Source organism: Bipolaris maydis (assembly GCF_028858645.1).
Source record: "Bipolaris maydis strain C4 unplaced genomic scaffold PSV08scaffold_18, whole genome shotgun sequence".
Lineage (NCBI taxonomy): Eukaryota > Fungi > Ascomycota > Dothideomycetes > Pleosporales > Pleosporaceae > Bipolaris > Bipolaris maydis.
In genome coordinates this window covers 358,357-374,203 of record NW_027093874.1, presented here as the reverse complement: position 1 = coordinate 374,203, position 15,847 = coordinate 358,357, and the positions used below count along the sequence as shown (strand labels likewise).

At 53.0% G+C, this 15,847-nt stretch overlaps 5 protein-coding genes across 5 annotated transcripts; 3 read left to right on the top strand and 2 right to left on the bottom strand.

The window, feature by feature from the left end:
• Positions 1–1,294: 1,294 nt before the first annotated feature.
• Positions 1,295–3,267, top strand: PSV08DRAFT_413087 (kinase-like domain-containing protein; the record flags this gene model as incomplete). Its single annotated transcript, XM_014220425.1, has 1 exon — positions 1,295–3,267. The coding sequence occupies one exon, from the start codon at positions 1,295–1,297 to the stop codon at positions 3,254–3,256; it is 1,962 nt and encodes a 653-aa protein (XP_014075900.1). The 3' UTR covers positions 3,257–3,267.
• An 883-nt stretch (positions 3,268–4,150) lies between these two features.
• Positions 4,151–6,378, bottom strand: PSV08DRAFT_341844 (adenylate cyclase associated N terminal-domain-containing protein). The gene is made up of 4 exons (XM_014220424.2): positions 6,140–6,378; positions 5,342–5,923; positions 4,787–5,294; positions 4,151–4,736 (listed from the first exon to the last, which is right to left on the bottom strand). The coding sequence occupies exons 1-4, from the start codon at positions 6,178–6,180 to the stop codon at positions 4,305–4,307; spliced, it is 1,563 nt and encodes a 520-aa protein (XP_014075899.1). The 5' UTR covers positions 6,181–6,378; the 3' UTR covers positions 4,151–4,304.
• Positions 6,379–6,528: 150 nt separating this feature from the next.
• PSV08DRAFT_405958 (mitochondrial 54s ribosomal protein 3) lies at positions 6,529–9,957 on the top strand. Its single transcript, XM_014220423.2, has 5 exons — positions 6,529–6,617; positions 6,669–6,932; positions 6,986–7,668; positions 7,868–8,238; positions 8,419–9,957. The coding sequence occupies exons 1-5, from the start codon at positions 6,563–6,565 to the stop codon at positions 9,629–9,631; spliced, it is 2,586 nt and encodes an 861-aa protein (XP_014075898.2). The 5' UTR covers positions 6,529–6,562; the 3' UTR covers positions 9,632–9,957.
• Positions 9,958–10,350: 393 nt separating this feature from the next.
• PSV08DRAFT_366651 (uncharacterized protein) lies at positions 10,351–13,479 on the top strand. Its single transcript, XM_066093112.1, has one exon. The coding sequence runs from the start codon at positions 10,476–10,478 to the stop codon at positions 13,389–13,391; it is 2,916 nt and encodes a 971-aa protein (XP_065947961.1). The 5' UTR covers positions 10,351–10,475; the 3' UTR covers positions 13,392–13,479.
• Positions 13,480–13,535: 56 nt separating this feature from the next.
• On the bottom strand, positions 13,536–14,579 carry PSV08DRAFT_382979 (uncharacterized protein; the record flags this gene model as incomplete). Its single annotated transcript, XM_014220419.2, has 4 exons — positions 13,536–13,752; positions 13,856–14,089; positions 14,154–14,276; positions 14,342–14,579. 4 exons carry the CDS (start codon positions 14,577–14,579, stop codon positions 13,568–13,570), a joined length of 780 nt encoding a protein of 259 aa, XP_014075894.1. The 3' UTR covers positions 13,536–13,567.
• Positions 14,580–15,847: the final 1,268 nt, after the last annotated feature.

Sequence of the window (15,847 nt, the reverse complement as noted above, 5' to 3'; positions counted from 1 at the left end):
CGCTTCAGGATTGCGCTATGTGTTCACGTGACGATGCTCTCCGCACCAATGAGCGTCGCCCGTGCCACCTCTCCCGGGCCTGTGGTTTCAGCCGGGGGCCGCTGGAGAGGGTCCTGAGCCGCCCTAAGGCATCTTTTGAGCCTCAGCAGGGCTTTGTGCACACCCCTGGCCGTCATCTCGAAGCTTGTACGAGCCCAAACTTGACACAATGGAACGCCCGCTGTCAATGTGGGCGTATCGCCAGGGCGTGTGTATGAGAGAGAGTGCAAGTCTGTATACGCTCGCTCGTTCGTGCACTCACCACCAACGGTCCGTCTCCACCAGCCACCAGCCACCAGCCACGGGTGGAGGTGCAGGGTGAGCTGCCGAGGGACGTCATGCCGAAGCCACATCGGAGATACATTGTTCCCTGCCGGCCACCGCCCAGAAGTACCGGTGAGCCGCGTGACTCGGAAGCTTGTGTCGTCTGCACCCATTCTTACGCGCCACACACACCAATCCACCACACCAATCCACCACACCAGCAACGTGTCGGCTTAAATCCCCACAGCGACGGCACTGCCCTTGCATCCCGTCTGCCGTCCGTCAGTGTCTGTGTCGTGCACAAGCTCCTACACAACTTGTGCCCGCAATCGACATGGCCAGCACCCAGGCACCCGGCCGGCAACCTCTGCTGGCTTCGGAACGGATCGCATACATGTATCTACTTCCAGGTCAAGATGCCGGGTGATCTGGCACCATACGGCAACATTTGCGCGCGAACGTATGCATATCCAATGCCTTTGTCCTCAAAGGCGACTCTGAGGCGGCCACGTTCGCCTGCATACTACTAACCCGCATGGGTTGCGCTCGTGCCCAGCCTGCAGTCGCCCAACACATACACCCACCGAAGAAGGGCATATATTGTCGCCCTCCACTAATACGTTAGGAAACACGCGCTGCTTGTCTGCCAGCACATCAAAAGCCTCTAGCCCGACGCTGAGGGCAGCCTTACTGTGCCCTGTCCGTGTCCGACCAGACTGACGCTGCCCGAAGGCTGCCGCTGTACTTCTTCTGTGGACAAGGGCTCCTGGTCCCGAACTTCTCTTCAGTTCAGTCTCTCGCATTCCTCACTCTCTCGTGCTGCTTCTTGCTATTTGCTTTTGATTCTGCCTTTTTTTCGCAGTCTCGACACGCTTGACTTGACCCTCGCTGTTAACCCCCCCGGCTATATCCACATCCGCCCACTCTGCTATAGCCCACCACTTGGCTTCCCGTCACTTGCCCAACTCCGTCATATCCAAACACTGCAGCCATGCAGCACGCTTCAAACTCTCCATGGCGCACGCCTGCGATGGAGTACCCCAAGCCCCAGCATGGTCTGCAGCATACCATATCCATGGTCAACCTCCAAAATGACCAGTCATGGTACAACACTCGCGATGCTTCGTCTCCAGCGACATCGTCTGTTTCATCTTGCACTAGTCGGAGCACCACGCCCACAAAAATGAACAACAACCCATGGTCCAACGTGATGACCAGCCCGGCTTCTACGTACTCGAATAAATCTACAGATTCCTCGTCGCCCAAAAGCAGTCCAGACCGTACTCCCCAGTACAGCCGTTCCACAACGCCTCTCGCCCCCCAACCAATACGAATCATAAATGCGGTAGCTGGGTTTGCGCCATTGTCTCCGCCTCCATCGGCAAACGGAGAATCGTTCAGAAACGGCGATTACCCCGGCTCGCCTAATCCATATCGCCAGCCTCTCCCTCCACCTCCCCCGCTAGTGCCCTTGGTAAATGGGTTTATCAACACATCTATCCTGTCATCTCAGGGCCAGTCATTGTCTGGATGGTTTTACGAGCTTGTTCGAAAGCAAGGCTGGGATGCCGGTCTGGTAAAGAAGATTTGGCAGTGGACCCTGTCAAACCCCAGGCTTGCGATACTTTTGTATGTATGCGACGACGTGGCATCGTGGCGACAGGCTTCCTTCTTCGACCTGAGAGATGAAAGCTTGCCATTCCCCGAGGAACGCCTCCAAGGTATCGTAGCAAACGCACACAAAGTTGTCGAGGAGCAATGGCGCGCTACGTCCAAGGAACTACCATTGAATGGAGGTCACGTGGACTTCACTACCAGGGAAACACTTCCACTGCAGCACCTGAGTCTTCTCCGATCGTCGCGCAACTCTGAAAAGAGTGTTGATCGTATTCGGATGCTCGGCAACGACGACCGTGTTTTGGTTCGAAAGCGGTTTGTCACCGCTCGTCCAGCTCAGAAAGTCGCACTACTGGAGCAGATCCTCCGTTTCAGACAGTTTGAACACAAGAACATTGCCAAGCTGCTTTGTTCCTATGCCCAGCCAAACCATGTGGGTATCTTGACAGAAAAGGCACAGTACAGTCTGGACGACTTCTTAGCGCTGCCTGGCAGCGACCCAGGCCGTTCCAAGTTGCTTGTGGACTGGATGCAGGATTTATCGTCCGCACTTGAATATCTCCATTCGCAGTCCATATGCCATCGAAACATTCGACCGCGCAAAATCTTGATTGATGGACCGCGTGTCTTTTTTGCGCCTTTCGACATTGGCCAGAGCGTCGACGCGTTCAGTCCAACAATGGCCGAGACACTACGAATTGACCAGCTGAACACAATCATGCAGGACCAGTCGTATGTTTATGCCGCACCAGAAGCTATCCACACACACTCGCGTGGAAAGAGAATGGCAGACGTCTTCTCACTCGGATGCGTGTTTCTGACGATGATGACCGTAGCGCACGGTCAATCACTGTCGGGTTTCGCACAGCACAGAGCAGCTTCAACGCAAGACACGTCTTTCCACGCACATCTCGACCGCGTAGCAAGCTGGAGAAACCGGTTGCACGCAACCACTACCTCAAGTCTTCGAACGGGACTGATTGGATCAGGTAGAAAGCAGAGGCAACTCAAAGCAGAAGCGGAGTGGCTCAGCATCATCGAGAAGATGATCTTGCCCCGACCAAAAGAGCGAATCAAAATGAGCTATGTCCTTGCCAGTCTAAACAGCGGCAAAGTCACAGGCGGCCGACGCCGAAGCTTAGACGGCGGCGGCTTCAGCGGCCAAACCGCTGCCTCCCTCGGTCTCAACAACGGCACCTCAACCGTCACCCTCGTCGACATTTCCGAAAACACGGTTCCTGCACCTGCACCTACACCCCGCAAGCCAGAACTCAGCGTTTTCGACGGCTACTTCCAAACGCAGACTCGTCGCATTGAACCCGCTGGGGGATGGTAGAAAGAGAGAGAGAAAGAGGAAAAAAAATCAATCCATTAACCACATTATCCCAGAAGATACAAACAGAGAACGAAAAATTGTCAAACATGTTACACGGTCAAGATGATACTTGGCGGAAACATGTATCGACATTTCTTTTTCTGGGTCGTCCCAAAACTTTAACGGTTTTTTCTTTGAGGGGAAGCGTGTGTGTGAGAGAGGCGAGGGGGAGGGGAGGGGACATGTTCCTAAAACGTTTTGTTTTTTTTTGGAGGGGGGAGGGGGAGGGGTTCGGGTGACAAACGTTCCGAGGTGTGTCTGTGTGTGGGCTTGCGATTGAAACACGACAGGTCTTCTTCTTCTTCTTTTGGCACCCACAAACGTCGACGTCGACGTTTTGAGTGAGAAGATGAAGAGGAACAGGAATGAGAGGAAGTATTGGTTGTGCCCAACGGCGAACAACTTGACCACTTTGGAAATGAATGTTCTGCGACGACTGTCTTTTTTGTCGAAGAACTTTTGGAGGAAGAGAGAGTTTTTTTTTCTTCATCGGTTTCTCAAGTACCCAGCGTCTTTTACGACTTACTACGCGTATATATCTTTTTCTTTTTCTTCTTCTTCATAATCATCACCGCCATTACCCTTTTTATTGTTTCTTTAACGATTACATGGCCAATATATCAGTCGGACATTTGATACCCAACTTGCTTCCTTTGTCATTTCGGCTGTTTTTTTTGCACATCTTTCTTTCTTACGACTTTTTCATGATGGTTTTGTTTTTTCGAGCCAGTCTGTAGATTGAGATGGTTGCAGCAATTCTTTTCCGTTATAGACAGCATTGAATGAAGCCTTCTTACTCTGTTACATGTCGCGAACAAAGCTATGAAAATGGTATCACAGACAAGGCACTAGATCCAGAATAGAGCATACACATATACATCATGGCAGCATGAGGATAGGTTCTATGGATGAGTTTTGTATGCTACAGCCCAACGTGTCCAGTCAACACTAAATCACCAAGACCCATATCCAAACCTTGTCCAGTATAACTCAATGTCTAGCCAGCTCCCTAACCTGCATGCTCGACAATCTCACTGACAAGCTTGCCATCCTGAACATAGCTCCGGAGTTGTTCTGGCAGCGGGTTTTCTACATAGTCGTCTTCAGTTGGCAGGTTGATGTTGACGCTGCTGCACTTGCTGGTAAAAACCTCGGTTGCTAATGAGTCCTTGGAGAGGTATATGGTGGCGCCGTCAACTTGGTCGAGTAGAATCGTAGGCAGGGTTCCGATGACCTGGAGGGCAAAGTTGGGGCACTTGATCACGTCGACTGAGCTGACCATGGAGTCGACGATGAGAGATGTGCGTGACGAGTTGTCGAGGGAGAGGGCATTGGCCTTGCCATTGATGCGGATAGTTGTGTTCTTGCAGCGGGAAATGAGGATGGAGTGGTTGATCTCAGCATCGATTTCAATTATTTCGCTCGGCGAGTCAAAGTTGTCCTGGCAAAAACGTTAGCATCTGGACAATGCATCACTTGAGCAAAACATACTATTATCCACTTGTTTCCGTCTAGCTCCTTCTTTGGAGGCTTCTTCGTCCGCATGCTTTCCGGCTTCTTCGCCTTGGGTGGTGCAGGGCTCTTACTCCTCAGACTGCCGGTACTATCGCTACGTGTAGGGACTGGCGCGGTTGCTCGCAATGACGGGTTCTTGTGTGTCATTTGGCTCGGGTCGACCTTGCGAAGTCCCTTTGTTACGTCTGAGCCCTTGTTGAGCTCACCAAAAACAGCATTCATATCAGGCGCAGCCTTCTTAGCTGCGGGCGCGGCACCAGGTGGTGGTGGTGGACCTGGTGGAGGAGGAGGTGGTGGGATGCCTCCTGCTGGGGGAGCGGGTATGCTGGAACCACCAGAGATTTGCTTTGCAGCTTCCTTGGCGTCGATGCCATTGCTGTTCCAGGCTACGCCGGTGGTGTGGTGCTTCTTTGCGTATTCGGCGAGGGCCTTGAACAGCTTGTAGTAAGCTTGAACCCACTTGACATGGACTTCACCCTCGGGTCTGCGTATGTCAGCTACGTGCCAAACCAAAAGTGGAGAGAGCCGTACTTGTCACGGTACTCCTTAAGCACCTTGTTGCCATACATCTGAGCTCCGCCAACCAGCTCGTTGATGTGCTCATGGGGCTTCATACCTCCGCCCTGGCCGATGGTGACCCAACCAAGAGATCCCACACCGTCGGCAACCATGGACAGTGGGTCCTTGAGAGTGGGGTCTCGGTTGCTCTGTCTGAACTCGTCTGTCTTCTCCATGTTTGCCTGGAGGTCCTTGAGAAGCTCCATGAGGGTGCGGTCGTCGGGCTTCTTGGCCTTGTTGGCGATGAAGAGGAACTGGCGCTCGGCAGCGAAAGCACCCTCGACTGCCTTGGACTGGCCCTCGATGACAGCGCCCAACTTTCCACTCAACTCGAGCCAGTTCTTGAGCTCCGAGTTGACCAGCTCGTCGAAGGCCTCAATGGCTGGGGGCAGCGCCGCCTCAGCCACTAGCTTGGGGGTGCTTGCATTGGTATTTGATTGTGTCGCGCCGGGAGTGGCACTCGTCGAGGCTCCATTGAAGCTGCCAAGCCCATCGCTGCCTGCTGGGAGGGCTGAACTGGCAATGTCTTCGAGACGTGAGGTAGCGGCTTCAAGCCTAAGGATCATGGAAGTCAGTACATTGTCTGCCTCGATACGAATCTGCCCGGGGCGTCCCAGGACGTGTGACTGATTAGGGCCATCGGCCATGTTCTGGAGTGGTGGTAGGGCAGGGCGGGGAGGGATTGGCTGGCGAGGATGGTATGATGGGAGGGGCAGCGCTGGGCAGACATGGAGCTGCGGGGCAAGGGAGGAGAGTTTGGAAGCAACTCACCGCTTGATCAGCGTCGTCAGGTTATTCATGTTGTTGGCCATGCGGGGAAGGCGCGGTGGTGCGTTTGTATGGCGGGCAGGTACGTTTGCTTGGGCGAGCTTCAGGCTCGGGGAAGGAGGGCAGGTCACGGCGCCCTGCAGCTCGGGGAACGCGTCGAGCGTGCTGAGGACGGCGATTGGCGGTGGGGAGATGGCAGTCGAGCCTGGATGCTGGTGAGCAGGCCTTCTGAGCACAAGATTACAAGACGGCGCAATTGAAGATCCAAGGTCGACCTGTCCAGGGCGCATGGGCGCATGGCCACGGCTGCCCACGTTGCGCTAGCCGTCTGCAGCCAAGCCCAAGTCGCCGGGCGGCCGACTTGCTTGCTCTGACTACCTCCATACCTCCATACACGTCCGCTTAGCCGACTTCGTAGCCTTCACAATGGCCGGCCACGGCACTGATATAGACTTTTGCACCCTGGGCATGTTCATCATCGGTATGCTCTGAATGCTCGATGCGGACGCGGCAGCACACTAAACGGCCCAAGATGAGATTGAATTCCCCCCGCCAAAACCCCCGGTCAGGGACATCGTCGGCGGAGCAGGAACATACTCCGCACTGGGCGCACGCATCTTCTCTCCCCCGCCCCAGTCACGGAGCGTGGGCTGGATTGTAGATTGCGGATCAGACTTTCCCCGCCAACTACGCGACTACATTGCGCAGTGGGACACGGGGGTGCTGCTGCGGGAAACGCCTGACCGGCTGACTACGCGTGGATGGAATGGCTATGTGGGTGGCAACGAGCACCGAGGTGCGTGCAACCCACGTCAGTCTAGTTGTTGCAATCTTGACCAACATGCCCAGCCTTCCGATACCTGACACCCAAACTGCGTCTGGACCATCAGGCGCTCCAAGGCACGCCATTGCTCTGGTCCAGGTCTTTCCACTTGATCTGTTCGCCCTCACGCTGCATTGACCTGGTGGAAAACATCCTCACACTACGCAAGCAACAAGACAAGTCGGCTGAGGCGCGTCGTCCAATCTTCATCTGGGAGCCTGTGCCTGATCTATGTACAACCGACGAGTTCGACAACTGTCTAAAAGCACTCAGGTACATCGACATCATTAGCCCTAATCATGGTGAGCTTGGCGGCTTCTTTGGCAAAAACACACATGGCCCAGATCACGCCGACTACCGAGCCATTGAAGAGCTGACTAGTCAGTGGCTGGACAGTGGCATTGGGCCCGACGGAAAGGGAGCGGCTGTGGTGCGATGTGGAAAAGACGGCTGTTTGATGGCATGCAAAGGCCAACGCAAATGGATGCCTGCATACCACCAGTCGGCGGAAAAGGTCGCTGACCCCACGGGCGGAGGCAACAGCTTCCTAGGTGGCCTTGCAGTTGGCGTGCTCCGCAGCGGATCTAGCTCAATCATGGACAATGTAGAGAATGGTGCAGTGTGGGGGTCAATATCAGCCAGCTTTGCCATTGAACAAGTCGGCATGCCTGTGCTCTCTCACTCGGCCCAGGGGGAGACGTGGAATGGGGTTTGTGTCCAAGACAGGCTTTCAGATTTCAAGCAGCGGTTGGCTAGTTATGTACAGCCATAGCCTTTGTCGCTGCAACGCCCCTAGTTATCCCAGTCCCTGATTCACCCACTAATTTCCAAACGTCTTTTCAATCAAGCTCTGGTCCTGTTTCCGCTCGTGCTCTCTGATCTGCTTGCTCCAGCTGTGCAATGGTTAGCGGTGGGCGTGTTGCGCGGGGTGGAAGATGCGAGGCGTACTATCGGCTGGGGAAGAACCTGTGGCGTTCGGGCATCTTGTCGCGGTATTCACGGTTTGCGCTGAGCATCCAGGCCATGCCGACAATGCTGCCGAGGGCGAGGCCTACAACGGCCGTGTTGGCTTTCCAGTTTGCGGGTTGGGCGTACCAGCCACCGGCTGGCGACCAGACGTGCTTGGGGTATCTGCTCAATGCTTAGCTTCGAGACAGCAATCAATGGCGTCGTCTAATATCGTACGGGATCTTTCCTCCGCCGCCCATTGTGGTTGTGGATGTGCAGAACTTCGTGGGGTTGCTGGAGTCGGAGCTGGCATGAGGTCGCTGTCGCATGCGTAGGGCTAGCACGGGCCTCGTGTACGCGGGCTTGGCGGAAATTCTTTGGCATCGCCATCATCGTCCGACAAGAAGACGACACGAGCGACCAATTGCTGCTGCCGCCGACTCCGCCTTGCTCCCACCTTCTGTCCGCTGATTCTGCGTCGTGCCCCCATGAAGCGCATACCGATATCAAGATGTGCCTCGCAATTGCTGGCCCAACCAATCCCCCGCCGGCCCTCGTGCCCATACGCCGCGGCGAAGAATGCTCAAAGAGGCATTGCACCACATAGCCACCGCACACACGCCCGCTTCCAAACCACCGTTGCCATACCGCACGACGGCGACCTGGAAATCGAAATAGCAGCAAATTCCCCTGCTTCTTCAGCATCAAAGTCGCGGCCCGCAGGCTCACAACCTCTCCCACTTGAGAGCCTTCCCTCCCCACACCCACATGCCGCCGAGCATTCGATAAAACTCCACGCCCTCCGAAGTCGACTATCATTACCCCCCCGCTTTCCCCTCCAGGCTCTCGCACGAACTCTTGTACATCCTTCGGCAGATCCTAATCCTGCCTTCAACAATGCCTCACTGTCGATACTTGGACGCCACTTGCTTGGTTACTACACTTCCGAGTGGATTCTATGCAACTACCCACGGCTTCCAATGGCTGTTGTTTTCGCTGCAGTAGAAGCATACATTGGTCCCAAGGCACTAGCGACCGTTGCACGTGAATGGGGTATTGAAGCCGCAGCCGAGCCCGGTGGTGAGGTAGACCCTGGTTTGCTACAGTTCAAGCGGATACGATCAGGCGACGACATCCCAGCTGCTCTGAGGCGGCAAGCACCTTGGAGCTGGAACGTCACCACAACACACAAAATTATGAAGACGGATGAATTTGGCTCGGATAATGCTGCACCCAGCCCACATTCCCTGCAGAATACAGGAGTGCCCATGGAAGACGCAGCACAGTCATTTGTCCGAGCCCTCTTCGGTGCATTACACCAACACCTCGGCACACCTCTTGTTAAGCGCTTTTTCCGCGACCATTTCCTTAGCAGGCATCTTGATATTAGCACACTATTCGATTTCCGTACACCCACCCGAGATCTCTCAACGTTGTGCGCACGAGAGGGCTTTGAGCCACCAGTTGCCCGACTTATTTCCGAGACTGGTCGTCTAAGTAGGCACCCGGTGTTTGTTGTAGGTGTATACAGTGGCAAAGACAAGCTGGGTGAGGGAGCAGGCAGCTCATTGAACGAGGCAAGGACAAGAGCAGCGGCAGCAGCATTGAAGGCGTGGTATCTGTACAAGCCTGTCGAGGTGACAGTACCGAGCAGCACAGAGGGCGAGCTGGACACGAGCAAATGGCGACCAAACTACGTCGACTGCGGTGAGGTTATTGTGTAAGATTTCAGGCCACGGTCTACGCTCTTGGGAGTTGAAGGGAAATATTTTTTCTTTGGACATGCATTGCATCGCTGGACGGGTATACTCCTCGCTTTTCACGAATTTTGGTCAGTTAGGGGTGGGGTGGTGGAGTAGGAAGGTGCGGGGGAAAATTATCCAGAGATAACTCTGCTGTAACAAGTTTGAGGATGACCTGGCCCACGATATGTCGCTACGGGGACAGACGGCTGCGCTGAATAGCAGCGCCCATGTATCATATGTGACATCATGAGGACATTACAATGAGCCGCAATGTGTAACAATATAAAAGACGAATGCTGCATGGTTGTCTGTGTGTATCGGTATCCGTCTAGCCTGGACGATTGTGCGTCGAAACTTCATCTCCAGTGTTTCACATCACAAATCAAAGCTTTTCCCCTCCTTTCATCCACGCAGCCCACGTTGCACAAAAAAACACTTCAAACCATATCTGGATAGAGTAACGTCTATCAACTGTCCTCTAATACCCCCCTGTTTGTTCGCGACCACCAATATTTATAGAGAGCTCGGTGGGTCAACGGAGAAATCAAGATAGCAGCATTTAAGACTATAGCCTTAAAAGCTAAAGGCAGGGGGTGCGCATGTGGTGAGATATCTGCGGGAGGTTGCGCGCTGTGGCTGAGAGCTGCGGCTCCTTCAGCCTAGTTGCACGCACTGCCTTGCTATGCTGCCTCCTCTGCATCGTCGCAAACGCATCATTTACTCTTGCCAGTTAACATTCTACTCTTACTACGTTATCAATAATTTGTTACAAAAACCGTTCACCCCTATACTTCCTTCGGCCGCAATCTGAACTATCAGTGCTATGCGGCTTCTCCATTTCAACGCACTAGGCAAACTGATCTTGACAGACTTTCGCGGCAAGCCGACCCCACCCTACGCCATCCTATCGCACCGATGGGGCAGCTCCGAGATCCTCATTGAAGACATATCAAATGGAAGCTATAAAGAGAAAGAAGAAGGCTACCAGAAGTTACGGTTCTGTGCCGAACAAGCAGCTCAGGACGGACTGCAGTACTTCTGGATCGATACATGCTGCATCGATAGATGGAACAATAATGAGCGGTCGAAGGCGATTAACTCAATGTTCCAGTGGTACAAGAAGGCGGTACGATGCTATGTTTTCTTGTCAGATGTGTCAGCATCGACCTCGACCTCGACAGGATTTATCTTATGCAGGGACTGGAATGTATCTCTTCGGCGAAGCAAATGGTTCACTCGCGGATGGACGCTGCAGGAGCTGATAGCGCCAGCATCTGTGGAGTTCTTCTCGTGCGAAGGGCAGCGCATAGGCGACAAAATCTCTCTTAGCCAACTACTACACAGCATCACTGGCATTCCGCTTGCAGCGCTACGTAACTGTCCTCTCAACCAGTTTAGCATATCTGAGCGCATGCGATGGGTTAGCGGTCGCGAAACGACCGAGACGGAAGATATGGTATACTGCCTACTTGGACTTCTTGGCGTCTCTATGCCCACAACCTACGGTGAAGGAAGGGAGAGTGCGTTGGAAAGACTGCAGGCTGAAGTGGAGGCTGAAGTGGAGGGAGCCGGTCGAGCACCGTCGATCATTCCGTTCGCGCGCAACAAGTCTTTTGTAGGTCGCGAACTACAGCTTGCTGAACTAGAAGCGAAGCTCTTTAGCAACACACAGACTACCTCGACGCTTGTAATAGTCGGGCCTGGCGGAACAGGTAAATCGCAGCTCGCGCTCGAGGTCGCACACAGAACACTAAAGAAACACAAGCATTGCTCGGTCTTCTGGATCGATGCGAGCGATAAAGACAGTCTTGACCAGTCCTATATCAGTGTTGCACAGAAGCTCGGCGTTCCTGGTTGTGACGGTGACCAGGTAGACATAGAGCAGATTGTGAAGCGTTGCATAGCAAAGCTAAGTACACAGCAGTGTTTACTAATCTTAGACAACGTCGAGGGCACAACAATCCAGCATAGTGGCTCGTCAACCGTAGAAGCTCCAGACTTGGCCGACTTTCTGCCGCACTCCAAGCTGTGTTCTATCATTTTCACAACAATAGAAAGCGACACAGCTAAGACGCTTGCTCCACAAGATATGATAGCGCTACGTGAGCTGACGCCAGACTCAGCGCTGAGCATGCTACAATCCCGTTTAACAACGCCGCTCTCTGATGCCGAGCAGCCGGGAGCTATGAGCTTACTAGGAGAACTATCGCACCTGCCTCTAGCAGTGTCGCAAGCGGCAGCGTGCATGAACGCAAGCAATATGACAGTGCAGCAGTACCAAGCACGACTACACGAGCACGACCAAGCAGCCCTCAAGCACAGTAGTAACCTACATAAAGGCGAACAAGGAGAGTCTAGTCTACAAAAGGCCGTAGCTGCTACACTATCTCTTTCTATAGGTCAAATCCAGCAGAGCAACACTATTGCTGTAGAGCAGCTTTACTTTGCTGCGTGCGTAGAACGAAAGGACATTCTGCTCGATCTATTCAAGACAGCTTCGCCGCAGGCCTGTGTAGATGCGATTACGACACTTGACAGATATGCGCTCATTACAAGGCGACCTGCTGAATCAGCATTTGACGTACATCGATTGGTGCACCAAGCCTTACGAGAGCAGCTCCAGGTGCGGGGACGGCTTCATGAATACACTCAACGCACAGTCACACAGCTACTCCAGGTGTTTCCGAACAACGATCACAGTAACAGAAGCAAATGGAGGCGACTGCTGCCACACGCTCAATACACACTGTCGCATAGTGAGAAGAACGACGACGAGGAGAGAACAAATCTCATAGAAGATTGCGCTCATGCTCTACAGAGTGATGGACAATATAAGAGAGCTAAAGAGCTCTATGTGCAAGTAATGGAGTCGAGGACGAGGGTACTGGGTAGCAAGCACCCTGACACTCTTAATAGTGTCAGCAACCTTGGGTTGGTGCTGTCGAGCCAGGGCAAGTATAACGAAGCAGAAGTGGTGCAGCGTCAGGCATTAGAAGGGTTCGAGGACATGCTTGGGCGGGAACACCCCTACACCCTCGCCAGCGTCGGCAACCTTGGGTTATTGTTGTTGAGTCAGGGCAAATACGAAGAGGCAGAAACGACACATCGACGAGCACTAGAAGCAAGGGAGAAGGTGCTTGGCCGTGAGCACCCCCATACACTCAATAGCATTAATAGCCTTGGGTCAGCACTATCGAGCCAGGGCAAGTACGAGGAGGCAGAAACGACATATAGACGAGTGATAGAAGCAAGAGAGAAAATCCTTGGCCGTGAGCACCCCCATACACTCAATAGCATTAGTAGCCTTGGGTCAGCACTATCGAGCCAGGGCAAGTACGAGGAGGCTGAAGCGATGCATCAACGAGCGCTAGAAGCAAGAGAGAAGATACTTGGTCGTGAACACCCTGACACGCTTAATAGCGTTAGAAACCTTGGGTCATTACTATCGAGCCAAGGTAAGTACGATGAGGCAGAAGTAATGCATCGACGAGCGCTAGAAGTCAGAGAGAAAGTACTTGGGCGCGAGCACCCCGATACCCTTGCTAGTACCAATGATCTTGGGGTTGTTCTAGAGAGTAAGAACAGATATAAAGACGCAGAAATAATGCATCGGCGAGCGCTAGAAGGGTATGAGAAGGTACTGGGGCGCGAGCACCCCTTTACGCTTATTAGCCTTGGCAATCTTAGGTCGGTGCTGGAAGTCCAGAACAAGTACGAGGCAGAAGCGATACATGAATGAGATCTAGAAGAAAAGGTGTCCCGTCACACACCGTGTGTCCCGGTACGGAGGGACGGGCGTTATTATACGTATTTACATCTATTCTAACCCAACACACACACACCTATCTTTTACACAAACACTATTCATGTATCACAGATACATACACACACACACACACATACACACACACCCATCTAGTCGTCCATCGTAGGCAAGCCATTTTCTCTCACATACTCCTTAATCTGCTCGAAATTCCTGCAAACATGTGCAGTGTTGTAGTCTGGCTCGTCGCCCGCGACGCCTTCCTTGCGGCGAAGCGGAAACACGTTGACATCGGCGAAACACATGAGGTTTACGCGGAGGGTTTCTATGCAGTGATCTATATCATGTTTTCTGTTAGTTGACTGTTCCTCTTTTTTTGTTTGTTTACATTTTGGCACAAAGAAAAGAGGGTGAGAAATAATAATAATAAAAAGACGTACCCAAGTGCGTCCTAACTTGCTCGGCGGGACGGTTTGTATCGCTCCATGACACCTTTGTGTAGTGCTCGGGATACGTTGCCATGCGCAGCAGGTTTAGGCAGTGGAGCTGGTGGAACACCTCCACCCCCACACGATACCCTGTTTCGCCTGTTTTGGGGTCGGTGGCTTCGATGGCGTCGGTGGTGGGCTTGTGGAGTCTGGAGTAGTCGGCCTTGGAGACCAGTTGGTCGGGGACTATTTATTAGATGTTAGAGGTGGGGAAAGGCTGATTGGGTCATGGTTGAAGAGGAAGAATTACGGAATGCAAGTTCGACCCATGCGTCGTCGACGTCATCGGTGATTCCGACGTATTTTGACGAGTTGACAGGCGAGGCAAAGTTGAATTGCGTGCGGGAGTATTCGACCTTGTGCATGAGGGGTGCTTTTGGAGGATATGTTAGTTGCCTTGATATTTGAAAAAAAAAAGAAGCGAAGTGTCTATCGTACAGAAAACATCGAATTGATTCATGAGTTGGGCGGCTGTGTTGCCGGTGGGATCCCGTTGTGACATGACTGTGCACACCATTGAGAGCATGGATATGACAAAAATGAAGAGGTTGAAGAGTGTGAGCCACACAAAGTTTTGGCGCCTTTGTGATGTCTCATCGTGGAGAGACTCCGAGGCTATGAGAGTTGCGCTTTCAGAATCGACATCTTGTGAGTGGGTATCTGCGTATTTTTCCATGGTGAATAGATTGCTGTGTAGGTAGTGGAAGTGACGAATCAGGCAGAAAATAATAAAAATTCCAAAAAGAAAGAAAATTAGTCGACCTGCGATAGAAGGGAAGTGCCTGCTCAGCAGTGTGACAAAGGACAAAATCAAGTGTAACGGGTGTTTGCGAAAAGAAAGGGAGTCGGCGGGACTCTACGGAATACTTTACACAGCTATTCTCGGCTACAATTCCTCCCAATGCTCAATGTATCACTAGTCAGAGGTATAAAACGCGGGGGACATGGAACAGCTCCGCTGCGTTGCTCCACCTATTGGATCTCGACAGCCTACTACCAGACGCCGTCTTCTGGAGCGGGCAACGATACTAAGCCTTGCACGGCGCGTCGAGGGCATTGTCAAACCGTAGGCTAAGCTTTTGGGCGCATGGTAAAACAGCAATCAAGCTTTTTCCAAGCATTGTGAGACAAGCAACGCGGAGGCGTCTCAGCCACTTAATTGGCCGAGCCGTGTCTCGGTGTCCCACACGGACGCTTGGCCAAGAGTGAATGTTCATAACCACACCAGCGTTTCAGACTTGGCGCCGCTAGGCAAAACATGTGCTTGCCCGTTCGACTTTGACACGCACTTGGAACAACCGCAGTGCTGGTATTCCCGCGTGGCCTACCACCTTGCTCCCGCCACCACCGCCATTACACCGCCTCGCCGAATAATCCCCTTGGGGCAAAATGCCGCACAGCGTCGCACGCGCTGCCACTGTTAGATTGACAGAAGCGACAGGGCATGAGTCTGGCCTTCCACCACCGTTAGCCCTAGCACCTGTCACGCCGGCGTGCCGAAACTTCCGTGATTGGCTCGCAACATTGGAAGGTTGGAAAAAGGCTAGATTGTACTATCAATCTAGCATGGATTTGGTTCCAATCGCCTCGTGTGCTTGGTATGCCATCTAAGCTTTGGCAATGCTTGAGCCACTTGTCAGTGGCGTCAGTGGTGGACAGGAAAACCCGTCACGAGCCGTCGTGTTTGACTACCCCCTATCTGACCTGCACAATACCATGTCACCTTGATGAACTGTAGATTGGAGGAGCCACCACCGGCTTGTCCGGATCTATCGTCAAGCAATGCAGGCCTGTCTCATGGGCTGGACACGCACACGCACGTCTGTCAAAGCCTGTCTAACCCGCAAAGCCATTGTGGACTTTTTTTCTATAAAACCATCCCCATCTTGCTGAGGAAAAGGGCATCAACGTTGAACGTGCTCATTCCTTCTCATTCATCACTTG